This window comes from Rhinolophus sinicus, linkage group LG10 (assembly GCF_036562045.2).
Source record: "Rhinolophus sinicus isolate RSC01 linkage group LG10, ASM3656204v1, whole genome shotgun sequence".
In the NCBI taxonomy this organism is placed as follows: Eukaryota; Metazoa; Chordata; class Mammalia; order Chiroptera; family Rhinolophidae; genus Rhinolophus; species Rhinolophus sinicus.
Window position 1 is genome coordinate 94,273,603 of NC_133759.1, and position 14,218 is coordinate 94,287,820.

The 14,218-nt window shown below is 47.1% G+C and overlaps 2 protein-coding genes across 2 annotated transcripts in view; both read left to right on the plus strand.

The window, feature by feature from the left end:
* Positions 1 to 3,588, plus strand: part of ITK (IL2 inducible T cell kinase) — a 56,013-nt gene extending 52,425 nt beyond the window's left edge. Inside the window, exon 17 of the mRNA XM_019740282.2 lies at positions 675 to 3,588. Within this exon, the coding sequence (XP_019595841.2) occupies positions 675 to 740 (66 nt within the window). The 3' untranslated portion in view covers positions 741 to 3,588. The remainder of the gene's footprint in view (positions 1 to 674) is intronic.
* Positions 3,589 to 8,257: 4,669 nt separating this feature from the next.
* CYFIP2 (cytoplasmic FMR1 interacting protein 2) overlaps positions 8,258 to 14,218 on the plus strand; it is a 111,341-nt gene continuing 105,380 nt past the window's right edge. The window contains exon 1 of the mRNA XM_074313846.1: positions 8,258 to 8,390. The gene's annotated coding sequence lies outside the window, so the exon portion shown is untranslated. The remainder of the gene's footprint in view (positions 8,391 to 14,218) is intronic.

A 14,218-nucleotide genomic window follows, 5' to 3' on the forward strand; every position in this document is an offset into this window, starting at 1 on the left:
ATGTTTCTCTTTCAATATTGTGTTGGGGATGCTGGATCTTTCACCTTTCCGTATAAACTTTATGGTCTGTTTGTCAATAGCTACAAAATAACTTACTGGGATTCTGATTGTGACTGTGTTGAATCTATAGATCAAATTGAGAAGAAATGACATCTAAACAATATAAAGTCTTACTATCCATGAACATGGAATATTTCTCCATTTGTTCAGACCTTCTTTGATTTCTTTCTTTAGAGTTTTATATTTTTCCTAATATAGATCCTGTACATATTTTGTAAGATTTATACCTAAATGTTTTCTCTTATGGCATTATTTAGCACTTATTCATGATGCATTTTTATACATGATTTTATTTAATTCTCACAACAATCTTACGAGATAGATACTATTATTATCCCCATTTTACAGATGGCAAAACTGAGGCTCAAAGAGGTTAAGTCACCTGCTCAAGGTCACACAGCTAATGAGTGGAAAAGTTGAGATTTAAAAGCAGACCATATGAGTCCAGAATACCTGCTGTTAACACCTAAGACATAATGGCTTCAAATACAATATGTATGGAAGCATATTTTAAAATCAGCAGAGGGAACTGCTACTCAATTCTGGTTTGCTTTGGAATTAGCTATGACACACAGGTACAAGGAACTCACAGAGCTCTTTTCTGCCCTCTCTAGAAACCAGAAGACCGGCCTTCTTTCTCCAGACTTTTGAGTCAACTGGTTGAAATTGCAGAACCGTGACTTTAGCAGACTCAGCTGCAGATCCTGAGTTGGGGAAGAAAGCTCTCCATCCATAGAGCATTAAAAGTTGCCACCAGCCCAGGACTTCCCAGAGGCAGCTGGCCTGCAGCACCAGTCCCTGAGCTGCACGGACGCAGCACCCTGACAGGCTGACACTGGGTCACATGCGGGAGGCTCAGCCAATGACCTGGAAGCAGGGCCAGAGCAGTTTCCTCCAGACCACTCCAGTCCTCTCACCCTGCTGTCTCCAGCCTCTTATCTCGTGTGGCGCACAAACCCCAATCTGACAGCTGTCAGGCAACATTTCTTGTACTTCTTAAAGAAAGGGAGAGATGGGGTAGGACCCTGGATTATCATTTTCACTTTTATTTTAAACATGGATATAAAGTTTATGGTCAGGGGAATTTTTATTTGACCCAACAACACAGAATCCCAGGATATGGGCAAGAGGAACAAGGAGCGTGACTCTTTTTCAAGGACAACTGTGAGTTAATTAAGATCAGAAAGAGTGAGCTCTGCAGCTGTGATGCTGTCAGCCACAGCTTCCTGCTGTAGAGGATGATGGAACAGCTGCTCACATCAGCGGCCGGATATTCTGAGAAGCAGCTTTATGAGGTTTTACTCAGAGTACACTGCCACCTCTCTCCTTGAAGGAAGCATGATGAACTCAGGTGAACAATTTCAATCCCATGACTTGAGCATCAGGTATCTGGTGTGTGGGCAGAAAGAGGGCATCTGATGGTAGGGAACCAACTGGTACAGAGAAAGGTCTTGGATGGTCACCACTCCGATGGCTCACCTTTAGTACCACGCCAGGCGGGTGTCTATGCCTCCCCTTCTGTATAGAACGCTTCCGGAGGCATCTGGAGGAAATGGTTGCTTCTGAGCCCGACTGGGGACTCTGTCATCACTCACCCCACCTCCAGGAATCAGTCCCCTCTCTCTGCACTCTTCCTCCCTCATCAACAGAGGGCAGCATTGTGCTGGGCAGGGCGGCCTTGCGCAGCAATTGAAGCCTCTTGAAGCCCCAGAGCAGGGGTGTCCAAACATTTTTCAACGTTTTTCACTAAGGGCCATATTCGGTAAAATACACAAACAGCCGGGCCACTCACTCGTATTGCCTCCCCTGGTTTATTTAAGTAAACTATATATTTTTGGAATTTGCTGCTGGCCAATTAACAATGGATCATGGGCCGCAGTTTGGACACCCCTGCCCTAGAGATTTGCAACTTCAAGGTTGAGGCTTCAAGTCTCCCAAAATTTGGGGTGAGGAACAAGGGGTGTGTTCTTGCTCAAACAATCTGGATGCAAACTGAGTCAGGCACTGAGCGGGGTGCTTCTAAATGCACAAGGATGCCGACTGTTGGTTGAGCACTTAAATATGCCAAGTGAGTATTTGCTGAGCTGTAAGCCTTATCTGCAGAACCTCAGTTCACCTTGCATTCACACCAACCCGATGAGATAGTCTTATTATTCCCATTTTACAGATAGTAAAACTGAGGCTTTAAAAAGCCAGGAGACCTGCCAAAAGTGACAGAGCTAGGCAGTGTAGAACTGGATTCTAGCCCACTAGAATCTGACTCCAACGCACAATGTCTTTATTCCTATTCAACACTGCCTTGTACTGAGAATGAAAGGGACTGCAGAGGAGAAAAATACAGCAGAGGGGAAAGGCAGAGAAAGCCAACAAAGACACCAACTTGGTGCCACCAGCAAGTGAAGCTGCTCTCGCTTAGAGCACTGTGGTTGGCGCTGTAGCTCTCCAACTTGGAATAGGATCTTACTCATCTTTAGCCTCCCCTTTGTCAGAGTTAATGAGCTTGGACTTACTCAGTTAATTAACCCTTTGGTTCACCCAACCCACCAGAGCCATGTCACATGATGCCATTTATAGGTGAGCTTCAAAGCAGCATGGAAAAATTCTCCTGTAGACGTATAAATGCTTCCTTTAATTATCATTCCAACTTTGAGCCGGCTACAGTCTTCTTGGACACTTGGTGGGAAAGAGTTTTCCGTGATGTAAGAGAGAGTTCATTTTCCTGCAGTGTTCAGATTCAGATAAAACTCTTGGAGAGATTATTGGGTGCTGTTGCAATCTGCTCTTTCTAAATCAAGTCATATTGTGGCTGGACATTCGGATGCATAACTTTTAACTATGATTATTATGAATCTGGGAGCCTTAAGATAGAACTCTATCATTCAGAAGATGATCTTCTACTCAACTTATCCAAAAATAATCCCTATGTACTTTCTGGCATTTTGTGCATTCTCTCTGGAACCCTTATTTAGAGATGGTTTCTGGAACATACAGCCTAGAAGGAAAACTTTGGAATTGACTGATTTCTGTGATCTGGTGTAGAAAACTCCCCCTTGCATGGTATTATCATGTTCAAGCTCAGCTTCATTGGGGACTTAACTGAATGTATGTCAATAGTTTACCTCCCAATGTCCTATCCTGTGAAATGGGCTTCCTGCCTGTTTGTTTGTTTGTTTTTTCTCTCACATTTTGAAAATGGTGCCATGTGTGTTCACAGGGAATTCCCTTATAAAAGGTTTTGGTTCTAGATACATTTTATAGATTTTGCCTTTTATACCTTTTGAGACTATGTATTTATATATGCATAGACTGAATATTTATTAGTGTACAGTTAGTGCTAGTGTTCACAATAAAAATGTTAACAGATATCTCTTACCCTTTGTAAAGCATACAAAGTTAAAGGTTGGGTCCAGCAAATAAAGCTGTATGTTTTAATAACTATGGTGTGCACGGCATGGATTTCATATTTATCCAAATGTCAAACAAACAAAAATTTTCCTTAAATAAAAATAGTTACATGGTTTCGTGTTCTACAGACACGTAATGACGATATGTCACTCGACATTTACTCAATAAGCAAATAGCAAATGTTCCTATGTCTTTATGATACGCATATACTATTATGGGGCTACAGAAACAAAGACAAGAAAGGCGCAATTTTCTTAGGCAGACATATAAACACATATGATGTCAGGGGAAATTTCCTGGAATCTTGCTACTCAAAGTGTGGTCCCTGGATCAGCAGCAGCAGCATGGCCAACTTGTGGGAAATGCAGACTCTCCAGCTTCACCCTGAGACTCCCTGAATGAGAATCTACATTTTAATAAGATCCATAAGTGCACATTGATGTTTGGGAAGCACTGTCAGAGGATAGAACGTCTGACTCAGTTTTGAAGATGAATTATGGTCTTTTTCTGTTTTTCGTTTTGTTTTGTTTTAAGACAAGCAAGTGGGCAGAAATAAGATAAATACTTTCCTGATAGAGGGATAGAGGAAATAGAATGTGTTGGGAAGCTATAATCAGTTTAGCATTGCTGGAGCATAAAGGGTGTGTGTGTGTGTGTGTGTGTGTGTGGTGTGTGTGTGTGTGTGCTTGGCAAGGGTAAGTATGATAGAAGGGGTAGGGAAATTGAAACTGAGGCTGTCAGTCTAGGCAAGGACTTATGTTTTAAAAGACAAAAAGAGTTGGAATTCTACCTGTAGATAGAAAAGATGTCATTGAGCAAGGAGAGAAAGTCAAACTGGCATTTAAAATATATGTTCTGGCAGAGGCCTGGTGAGTGCATTTGAGAGAGACAAAGCTGGTGGAAGAGAAACCAACTTGGAGATGGTTTGTGTCCTGCTCCTAGTACCAGATTATTGTTCATACTCACTCACTGTCATCTGCTGTGTGGGTGACATGTGGAAATTTTAATTTGGAATTCTTCAGTCACAGTTGCACAGAAATGAATAGCTGTTCCCCTTCCTCTTAAAATCCCCGTGAAATAAAAGCTGGGTTTTTAGAGTTTGGGTGTGTTGAGCTCTCGCCGTACGTTTCAGTCCACCTAATGCCCAGGTCCACTGCAGGAGCCAGTTTATTCACCAGAGGACCATTAGGCATGGTGAGAAGGCCTGTGGCTTCCAGGCAGTCCTTTGTGGAACTCACCTCTGGGCTTCACTCCCACTGGCAAATGGTCCAGACAGGAAACTTCCAAAGGGGGTTGGACCAACAGATCTGCTTCTCAGAGCATTTATTCTGCAGACCCTACTCTCTCTGGAATCTTCCAGCACTCTGAGGCCCACTGCTCTGAGGAAGAGACAAAGCATACACTACATGCAGCGAGATGGGCAGTGTGTGTGTGTGTGTGTGTGTGTGTGTGTGTGTGTCTTCAATGACTGAGCTTCTCCCCAAGTTATGACGTGTAGTTGCATTGGGAAATAACAGAACCGTACAGATACTGTTAGAAGGAGTTACAGAGATCCTTTTATTTATTTCATAAATAGTTGGTATTCACTGGCTTTTGCTTGGCACTGTGTTAGGAGCATAAGATGAATAAGATAGCTTATCAGTTAGGAACCAAACATGTCACACTCACATTAAGGGCTTATTTACAAAAGGACTATTTCAAACCGCGTGGGTCAGGTTTAAGAGAAGAATAGGAGGGGGTCCAGAGGAAAATAAGAGCCAAGGAGCAGTTACCACCCCTAGGCCTGAAGCAACAGAGGAGGGAGCGATGTTGGAACGTGGAAGCAGAGAATCACCTGGAGAAGATTGCGTTGACAGAAGAGGACCTTTAGTGAGAGACAGAGGACGCCCAAGGCAATATCGAAAGAAGGAAGCCAGAGAAATAATGTACTGACTCCCTCTCCTTCTTTCACCCCATCAACTGCTGGGGCTTCTTGTTAACCAAACCCAAGTGGAAGCCAGAAGACAAGGAAACCTGAGAGGGTAGAGAGGTCAGTCTCCAGGGTGAGAAGAGTGGAATGGTTTGGGGGAGCAAGATATGTGATACAGACACCAACCTGTCTGTTCCCAAATTCCCGGCTCTCAACCACTCTGTGGGGTTGATTAAAGGGCTGCCTGTGCTAGCCTGAGAATACAGCAGCATCGACCCGATTACCTCAGCTATGTTTTCACATTCCAAGTCCATTTGGAATATACTCAGACCCTCCTTCTCAGGCCTTAACCAAAATTATTGTAAAAAGCATTTGTTTAAATAAAGATGAAATGTTCTTTGCTATCGAGTTGTGTGTCCAACATCTGACCTTCCAGGGAGACCAGTTCTCTAGAAGTTGTGGGAAATGAGCCAAGTGAGGGGAAGAATGCATTTCTAAATGGCCCAGGATGGAGCAGCTGTGTTTCAACAGCAAAACCGTCCTCAATATCTCATCTATAAAATAACAGGCTACTTGTACTCATGCTGTCATGGTGGGATGCAGGCAAAGATGTCACCAATGACACCATAGCATAACAAGTGGTACATAGAGGAAGCCCAGGGACCTTTAGACGGCTACCCCAAAGCTACCCTAGACATGGAGGGATCTTGGAGGAAGTGATATCTAAGCGGATACCAGAAGGATGGAGAGATGTTCGGCAGCAAACTGGGGAAAGTGTGGAAGGGGGAGGGAAAGGAGGTCAGATCATTCCAAGCCACAAAGTCCAGCTTGTGCAAAGGCCACATGCAACAGAGAACACAGCAAGTTTGGGGAACTATCAGATTCCTTTTAGCTGAGGCATAGCAAGCTTGTTCATAGGGGAGGGAGACACGAGGTCATGAAGGCCCTCGTAGGCTATGGTCAGAAGTTGGGGCTCCATCCTAGAGCCTGGGGAGCTAGTGAAGTGCTTTAAGCATGGCAAGGGCATGTCCTTTGTTTTAACTCTAGCGATTTTCTACATTCAAAATTACCTTGGAGTGCATCCAACCTACTTCACTGTATAGAAGGGGAAACAGGGAGGTGAAGTGACTTGCCTAAGAACATTTAATTGCAAAACTAGGACCAAAAGGCAAGCCTCTGGATTTCCAACACAGTGGTTTCAAAAAGATCACATTGCTTCCCCTTATAAGCAAATACAATTCAGGGGTTAGAGAATTATTTTTGCCTCAGATCCAACCAAATACATAGGGTAATCATGTGTTTTGTTTCTAAGCAATTGTTCCTAAAAGGTGAAAAGACAGGGAAGGAACTTCAGGGAGGAATATATTTTCCAGAAATCTACAACATTCCAAAAAATATTCCATTTAGAATGAAAATCCATTCTTTCATTGTTACATCTTTGTAATCACTGACATTCAGAATCCCAAGGATCACAGTGGAAAATGGAAAAAAAAAATTTAAAAGAAAGAAGCCTCAGTTCCTTTTTAAATGCCGTCTTCCACAAACACCCCCACAGCTTTCTCACATGTCATCAGGGACAGAAATATATATATATATATATATATATATATATATATATATATATATATATATATATATATATATATGCTATCCTTTCTAAAACAGCAATTTAAATTAGATTTAAATTAGAATGAGTAATCTGAACAACAAACCACATAGGATCATGATTTCTGAGTACTTGGGAAATGGTGTGAGATCAGTGAGGGCAAAGACTGCCTCAGCTCTGTGGAGACACTTGAGTAATACAGCTCTTCTATAAATAGCCCCCGATAGGAAGAGCTGAGTGTTAAGGATACATTTATGGGCCCTCAGCAAACATTTACGAATAGTTCTCTTTGAACAGGACTTTATTGTTTCAATCTGTATACACCTAAACTGTCTCACGTGCTTTCAAATTATTTACCCTGTAAGGTAGGTATGGCTCCTGACAGCTATGGTGGCATCTGAGGAACAGAGTGAAGGGAGTTGCTTCAAGGTTAGGATTTGGTGGTCTTACTTCAGCCTGGTCTGAAGATCCATCAGACTGCATGCACGTCGGTGAGAACCATTTGTTGGGAGAGTCCTAAATGGCAGATTACACCTTGAAGAAAGAGCCTGTTCTCTTACTTAGCTCCTCCCTGGGCTTTGCCAGCAATTACTTCCTGTCACCATATATTTTCCTTTTTGTCCATTAGGCACTTCTCCCTGAATGAAGTTGAAGTATGTCCCTGCTTATGATTCGGCTTTAAGGGACTGAACAGGAGTGCCAGAGGTTATTCTTGAGCTGAGGAGAGCAGACTCAGTTGTTAGAAAGACGGTCCCTCTCCCCAACCCCCAGGTTTACCTGTTCCTTCCCTTCACAAGACTTCTCTCAGCTGTAACTGGACATTTGCTAGGTTAATTTATGCATGCCCTGTGTCTCCTGGTAGGTGAAAAGCTCCAAAAGGGCAGGGACCCTGTCTTTTGTACACCAGTGCACACCCAGCTCCTGGCACGGTACTTGGAATAAAATAGGTGCTGGATAAACGTTAGGTAGATAAAAGAGCACTTGGAACTACTGTGCCATCAATGAGATCCGAATGGAGCCCAAAGCTGCGGCCCTCCCTTGCTGCAGGTGTGGTTCCCAGGCATGCGGGCCTAGGAACCAGTCCTCACTCCTTTCTCCATCCCCAGAGCAGGGCGGCTGGCAGGACTGGGGCGGGAGCCCGAGGGGCAGGTCTGGGATGCGCCGGCCGCGGTGAGGGGCGCACCCGGAGCCCCTCGCCGCAGCCATTTCCTGCTCTTTGTGTGACAGCCGCGACGGGGAAGAGGCCGGGCACCAGGGGCGGAGGCGGAGCTGCAGCGGGCGGAGGGGCGGGACCGAGGGCGGGGCCGAGCGCAGCGGCCGGTGGAGCGGAGCCGGGCAGAGCATCCTGTGCCCCGCCGCGGGGCCCCGCGGTATCCTCAGGCGGCTCCATCGGACCTGCCGCAGACCCAGGTAAGCGGCGGTCGCGGGCCTTGGGGCCCGCGCGGGGACTGGGATGCCGCTGGAGACAGTGATGGAGCCCTGAGGATGCGCGAGGTGCCGGCACCCCTTCTTCTAGCCTACGGGGGGCGCTCGGCGCAGCGCCACCGCTAGCGCGGCCTGAGGGCCCCCGGAAGCCCCGGTTGCTGGGCTCCAGGCCCCGCGCGGTCCCCTTTTCCCTCCCGCCTACCCTGGGCCCCGGGGCGCGGACCCCCTGCAGGGACGCGCCGACTCTAGGAGGGGCACCGGCACGACGGCCGCAGCGGCAGCAGGTGCGCGGCCTGGGCGGGAGCCGCCGGCCGGAGAGGGAGCGGCACTGATCCAGGGTACCGGAGACACCTGCAGCGGCCGCGAGCCTGGCGGTGGCGACATCCCGGCGCCCAGGTACAGCAGAGCGCCAGCCTCCGCCTCTGCCGCCGCGGCCACCATCACCTCCCCCAGGGCTAGCAAGAGCCGCCTGGGCCCGCCTGGCAGCCACCTTAGGCACCCAGCGCCCTGCGGTGAACCTGAGATGGGTGGGGCGAGGGGCGAAGCGGCGATGTTTGGGGGTGGAGGCCTTAATGAGAGAGAAGGCTCGTCTGACCCGCTTTGAAGCCTTCTGGCCTAAGCTTGCAGCGCTCTCCTCGGGGATGGCTGGGGGCGGGGAAGGACGAGGGGGAGGGGGATGAGTGGGCTTGCCTGCTGGGGAAAAGCTTGGCTTTTCTTGAGATCTGAAGAATCAGGACGATGCTTACCTGTCTGTGGTGGCTTCAGCTTTTCAGGACAGCCCTCCCCCTGGATGAGTGCACACCGCCTATGTGAAAAGCAAGAGAAGGGGGTGCTTTCTGTTTAGGAGTGGGGGCGGGAAGCATGGTCTGATTAAGAGAACCTATACAGAGAACCTCGTAGAGTAGGACACAGTCTGCCCAGGTGCCCTCCCCAGCCCAGGGATTCTGACTTTGACCTCTGCTCGCCTAGTTTCCCTGGCACAGCAGAAACACTCACCAAGGGCTGATGGCCATCAACTCCCCTTCCAGCCAGGCCAGGAAGGGGACAAGGATCTTTACCTGCCAGTTCCTGGGTGCTTGTGCTGGCATGGAATGGACAGGGAGATTGGGGCCGTCCTGCGGGCATGAGGGGCAAATCGGGACAGTGCTGGTTCCCACACTCCCCTTTCCAAAAACCTCCTGCCTGTGTCCCCTTAGGGTAGGTCTTACCTTCCTCTTGGGCACAGGCCTTATTGGAAGATTTTGGCAGATCACAGATGTTTGAGGGCAAAAATCCAGGTCCACATCCCTGGGCAGCTTGTTTTCTCCAGCATTAGCCTTTTCTGTTACCTTCCCTGAGGCCTCCTACCTCCACTTCCACACAGTGCCCTGTGCTTCCCATTCTCCTTGTTCTCCAGAAAGGAGCCAGTGACCATATTTATCCTCAGGAGCGAAATACAAAAGAATTTCCCATTCCACGCAGAGCAGGTGCTTTGATGTCCTTTGACCAGAAAGGAAACAGAAGCTGAGAGGCATTTTAATGGGAAACAAAGCTTTAGGTCAAATACTTGATACCTCTAATGGTGGAATTTCAAGCAGTGAACTGGAAGTCGGAATGGGGAGCTGGGTAGCAATTTTGTGGAACAGCTCCCTGCAATGACAATATCTCGCAGCTGTCAGCTCTGTTTGCTGCAAGGGCAGCTTTGGCCCCGAGGGCAAAAATATCCTCCAAGTATGTATGTGTAACCGGTCATCGGTTACGGTCACTACAAAGCATTGTTGAGCACCCAATGTCCACGTGGGGGAGGTGAAAGTTTCCTATAGAGAATTACTTGTTGGCACTGGCTGCCATCTGCCAGGATAGTTACTAGGCCACAAGAAGAGTGTGTTGTTACTTACAAAGCCAGGGCCTCTGGCTGCTTATGCACAATGAGCCTCTGGCTGCGGGCATTAGCTCTGGGTTCACTAAGCTTCTTTATTATATTTCCTGGCCAGTTCTGACTGGTTCTGTAAGCACCCAAGCCTGCCTTGTTCAGTCCCTGCTGGAAATGGAAAAGGAAAAACTTGTTTTAGGCATGAGGCCAAGAGTGGGGTATAAAATCCAATAGGATTGAAGAGTTTTCCTCAAGTCAGGCTGGCCCAGAGAAGGAAGTAGACATGAATTTCAAAACTGGGAAAGGTCCCAGAAGAACATCACATGTCCCTTCTGATAAACTGTGCCCTCTCTGGGCATGCTGTGGGCCTCCACTGCTGTCATTGACCAGAGAGTGGGATTAGGTGATGAATAAGCAGATTAACATTGGGAACAGCGCTCCTGGAAAACGTGCAGAGCTCTAGTCTCCACATTTGAGGGTTTCTTTTGGCCTCTGTCGGCCCCTGGGTTCCACCATGAGCTTCACAAAATGGCCTTGTATAGCCATTTGGCCTGCATGTGGCCACCATAACAATGAGACTGTTTCTTTACTGGCAAGTATTAATTATTCTCTTATAGTTGACGAAACCAGACCTCAGTCACCTCAGTGGAGCCTTTGTAAATGGCCTTTGGTCTCGTTGTTCTAAGGAGCAAAGCCATGTCTGAAGTCCAGAGGATGGGCCCCGCATTAGTGATAGAGGCCGGGCACGAGGGTGGAACATGCTGCTGCCTTCCCACGAGGGTGGGAAGGTGACAGGCCAGCAGCGGTGGGGAAGGAGCTGGTATTTCACTGGATGCTCTTATTAAATGAGGGATGCATGAAAGTGCTCAGTAGAGCATCTACTATTACACTTATATATTGTTAAATGTGTAAATGACATAATCATTTACAACGTGGCTCATGGGTGTAGTTAACCCACAGCTCTTACCAACCCCTCCACCTCCAGAGCCTTCCTGGGTTTTGCTTTTCCCAGGGGAGTTGGTCTCTGTTGGACCAGGAAACCCAGCCTCAGGTTTACCTGCAAAAGGTAGCCAAAGGAAAGAGTGATAAGACGGTGTCTGTAAGGGCTTCAGGTAGGAAGAGGTCTTGAGTAGCACGCTGAGGGTGGGTATAACGTGAGTAGGCAGAGACAAGGCAGAAAGAATACTCTGAGCAGAAGCGCAGAGCTGGTTCTCACATTTCAACACACAGAGGTCAGGAAGGACCTCTTTCTCTGCATGCATTCAGCCTTTTGCAACCAACCAAGAACATAAAGGGCATGTGTCGTTTCCCAGGCAGACAGAACAGTGCAGTGGACTTAGGACACAGGATGTATCCCTGACTTGCTGTGTTCCTTTAAATCAGCCACGATCTCTCTGCCTTTAAAAATTGGGCAATGGGAAGAGCCTGCCCAGTTTGTTACTTACCTGTCACCACAGGAGCCCGTGGATGAGATAATGTCTGCAAATTCCACTCTGAGAAGAAAAGGCCATAGAAAGAGAAAAGACAAGGAGGTTCCTGAATGTGTGGTTCTTTTGGATGGCTACCATCCATTCCTAAAGGAACAATTTATTAATTATATATTGTGTGTCAATTTGAGAAGAAAAATCTGTGGCCTCTCTGTTTCATTGCACCCATGGGAAACTGAAAGTCACCTTGGGATTCGCAGATTCTGTCAAAGTCCCTGGATGGCCTGGTCTGTAAAAAGGCACGTCAGATTTCAGTCAGTGGTGTGGACGCCTCCCAGGAGGCAAAGAGTTTGGATATTGGTTTCCTAGCCATGGCTGTTATGCCAAAGGCTGTGTGTGATGTGCTTCAAAGGAGACCCATTCAGGCCACACTGCTTGGACCCTGGCAACAGAGTAGAAAACACATGGGGTGCAACTTCTTAAAGGAAATTATTTTGAGCTTGGGATTCAGGCAGAATTTCTTGCAGGGATCATTCTGGCTGAGTGTCGTTTTTATAGACTCACAGCAACTCAGAAGCAGTGCAAGGAGAGAGGAAAGTAAACATGGCCTCCTGGAAAGTAGCCTGAGAAAAACCCAATGATGACTTCATCAATAGGCCTTTTGATTTTGTGTTTGCGTCATCGTTAGGCCATGTAAGAGCAGTGGTTCTCAGACTTTAATCTCTTTGAGGAACGGAGCTGTGTTTAGTATATCCATGTTGTATGGTCCCTGCCTTCTAAACAAGGCAGGAGATGAGGTCCTCCGCAGAAATTAAAGGTAATGTGCTGGTTGGGAAAGTTCAAGAGACTTCCGGAGGTTTGGAGCAGCTGCCTCTGTGGGTGGAATGAGAAATCAACTGGGGATGAATGAAAGGATTGTCTTAACTTCACTGAAGGTCCAGCCGAGATCAAAGAGGATCTGCAGGACTGACCCTCATAGAAGACACTCAATAACTCAGTGTTAAGTGAAGGGATACCTGAGAACGATTTTCGATTTGTGCTTTTAAAATGTGATGCCTTAAGACCGATTTTGGCAAGGTATCACTCATGAGCCAAGAATTCAAAACTAGGAGTCAGTCATCAGCCTCCAACTATGTGATGGGAAAGAGAAATGAGGCTCTGCTTTTTGAGGTTTGAGGTGGAAACTTGATGACAGAAGAATTTTCTAAAGCGATCTCTTCAGATTCTCACAGTAATAAGACTTACTTAGATATGGTGTCTTAGAGGACCGTGATGTTTTAAATTTTGTATGATTATTTTTAACCAGAAGACATGAATTTTGGCCAGGGGCTCATGCATTCAACAAATCATTCATGAAGTGTTAAGCTAGGTATGTGCCCAGCTCTATGCTGGTTGCTATGGGTCAGACCACATCCCCCCCCCCCCAAAAAAAAAAAAAGACTATCTCTGTCATTCTTGGTGATCCAAAGAATTAATAAAATATAAAGCAGTTTATAATGCAGTAGGAAATTATGGACTTTAGACAGTGAGTGCTATAGGAATCCAGAGAAATGAAGGTTGTGGTGGAGTTTGGCTGGTCACACCTTCATGGAGGAGGCCTACCTTGAATTAGGCCTTGATGATGGCCCAGGGTGGGATTTGAGAAGGGGAGAGAACAGCCCACTAGGGAGTGGAGAGACTTTGAGCAAAGGCACAAAGCAAGAATGTCCATGGGCAGGTTTTGGCACCCGAAACACCCTGGCCACAGTGGCTCGTCCATGGCAGGAAGTGAGGTCTTTGTGGAAGCCCTATGGCTGGAGGGTCCCATTATAGTCAGTCATTTGCTTTCAAGTTGGAAGGGCCTCGAGAGGCTCAAGTCTAGTGATTCCTACCTAGTTACTTTTGGTTTTGCTTTTTAAAAAAGAAAAAATTTTAGTGCTTATGATGGACAGTGTTGACATGCTCCACCTATCACCCCCACACCCATCCCCTCCCCAATTCTACCCCATTTTTCTCCTTCTCAAGGAAAGAGGTGAACAATGGTATCGTGGGAGGACTTTGAGCCCTCCCTCACACATAATAAAAAGCACCTTGTTTGCAAACCTCACTACTTACACCGTTTTTCGTACAAGTTGCCACAGCAACCTTCACCTTGGGAGTTTTGACATCATGGCTGAGAACCACTACCAGGCTGACCTCCATATTTTACAGACAGGGATATCGCCCTGCGTGAAAATGTGATTTCAGGACCCAAGTCAGTCTTCAGACTGAGCCCCATTCGAGTTGCAATTTCACGTCGGTGAAGCTGAGATCTTTGTGCCCCGATCCGGTGGCCAAACCTGAAGCCTCACACTTGGTTGCCACAGCAGGTGCAGTGGTTTCCCTTTCTGAGTTTCAGCAGGTGCCTCTGAGAGGCAGCTCCTCTCCCCAGATACAAGTCATGTTGGTGTCCTTCATGTGATGGCCTGTCACATGCTCCAGCGGGAGCAAATCATCCAGCTGCCTTCGGTGGCATGACCTTCCCACCCAACAGGATGGTGTCTGCCTGGTCGGGT